This window comes from Herpailurus yagouaroundi, unplaced genomic scaffold, assembly GCF_014898765.1.
Source record: "Herpailurus yagouaroundi ecotype Mexico unplaced genomic scaffold, PumYag 195, whole genome shotgun sequence".
Lineage (NCBI taxonomy): Eukaryota > Metazoa > Chordata > Mammalia > Carnivora > Felidae > Herpailurus > Herpailurus yagouaroundi.
This window is the reverse complement of record NW_024412426.1, coordinates 8,053,762-8,054,437: the sequence shown is the minus strand read 5'-3', so window position 1 is coordinate 8,054,437 and position 676 is coordinate 8,053,762. Positions and strand designations below refer to the sequence as shown.

Sequence of the window (676 nt, the reverse complement as noted above, 5' to 3'; positions counted from 1 at the left end):
CCGGCTCCCCGGGCTGCTGCGGCGGCGGCGCCGCCGGGCTCCCCGCGGGACCGGCCAAGTAGAGGCCCGGGCACGGGTCACTCAGGTAGACCTGGCGGGCGCTGCGCAGTACCAGCGAGACCAGCAGGTTCTTGTGCAGTTTGATGCCGCCGCGCTGGACCCGCGAGTTGTAGATCTTGCCCAGGGAGATGCTGACGATACGATGAGCCTCCAGCTTGAACTCCATCCTGCCTCCTTTTCGCAGGGCTGCCTCGGAGGTGACGGGAGAGAGCCCGGCTCACGTTCGGAAACAGGGAGGGGACGAGAGGCGTCGACAAGTCCGGTCCGGGGGTGGACCTTCGACACCTGAAGACTCTGAAAAGAAACGACTCCCGTGACGCGCTCACTGGCTCCCGCTCCCACTCACGACAGACAACAGCCCGCTCCCAGGTCCGGTCGCTAACTGAGGGCGGCCCGCACTCCCGGCGCCTTATATAGGCCCCTCGCCCGCCAATCGCGAAGGGCCGCCAACCGTTCCGGGGCTGGGCGGCGCGCCCTCGTGCGCCGCGAGCGACCAATCGGAGGCCGAGGAGGGGCGCCAGGGCCATTCGAACGTTAGTCCCGCGGAGCAGTCTCTTAAAGGGGGCGACGACGTGCGGCGGTGGCCGCACGGGACGGGTCGGGGCTTGTTCTCCGC

The 676-nt window shown here is 68.8% G+C and overlaps 1 protein-coding gene across 1 annotated transcript in view; it reads right to left on the bottom strand.

Moving 5' to 3' along the window:
* The window catches only part of IER5 (immediate early response 5), a 2,354-nt gene extending 1,899 nt beyond the window's left edge, over nt 1-455 (bottom strand). The window contains exon 1 of the mRNA XM_040446288.1: nt 2-455. Within this exon, the coding sequence (XP_040302222.1) occupies nt 2-226 (225 nt within the window). The 5' untranslated portion in view covers nt 227-455. The remainder of the gene's footprint in view (nt 1) is intronic.
* Between the last annotated feature and the right edge of the window lie 221 nt (nt 456-676).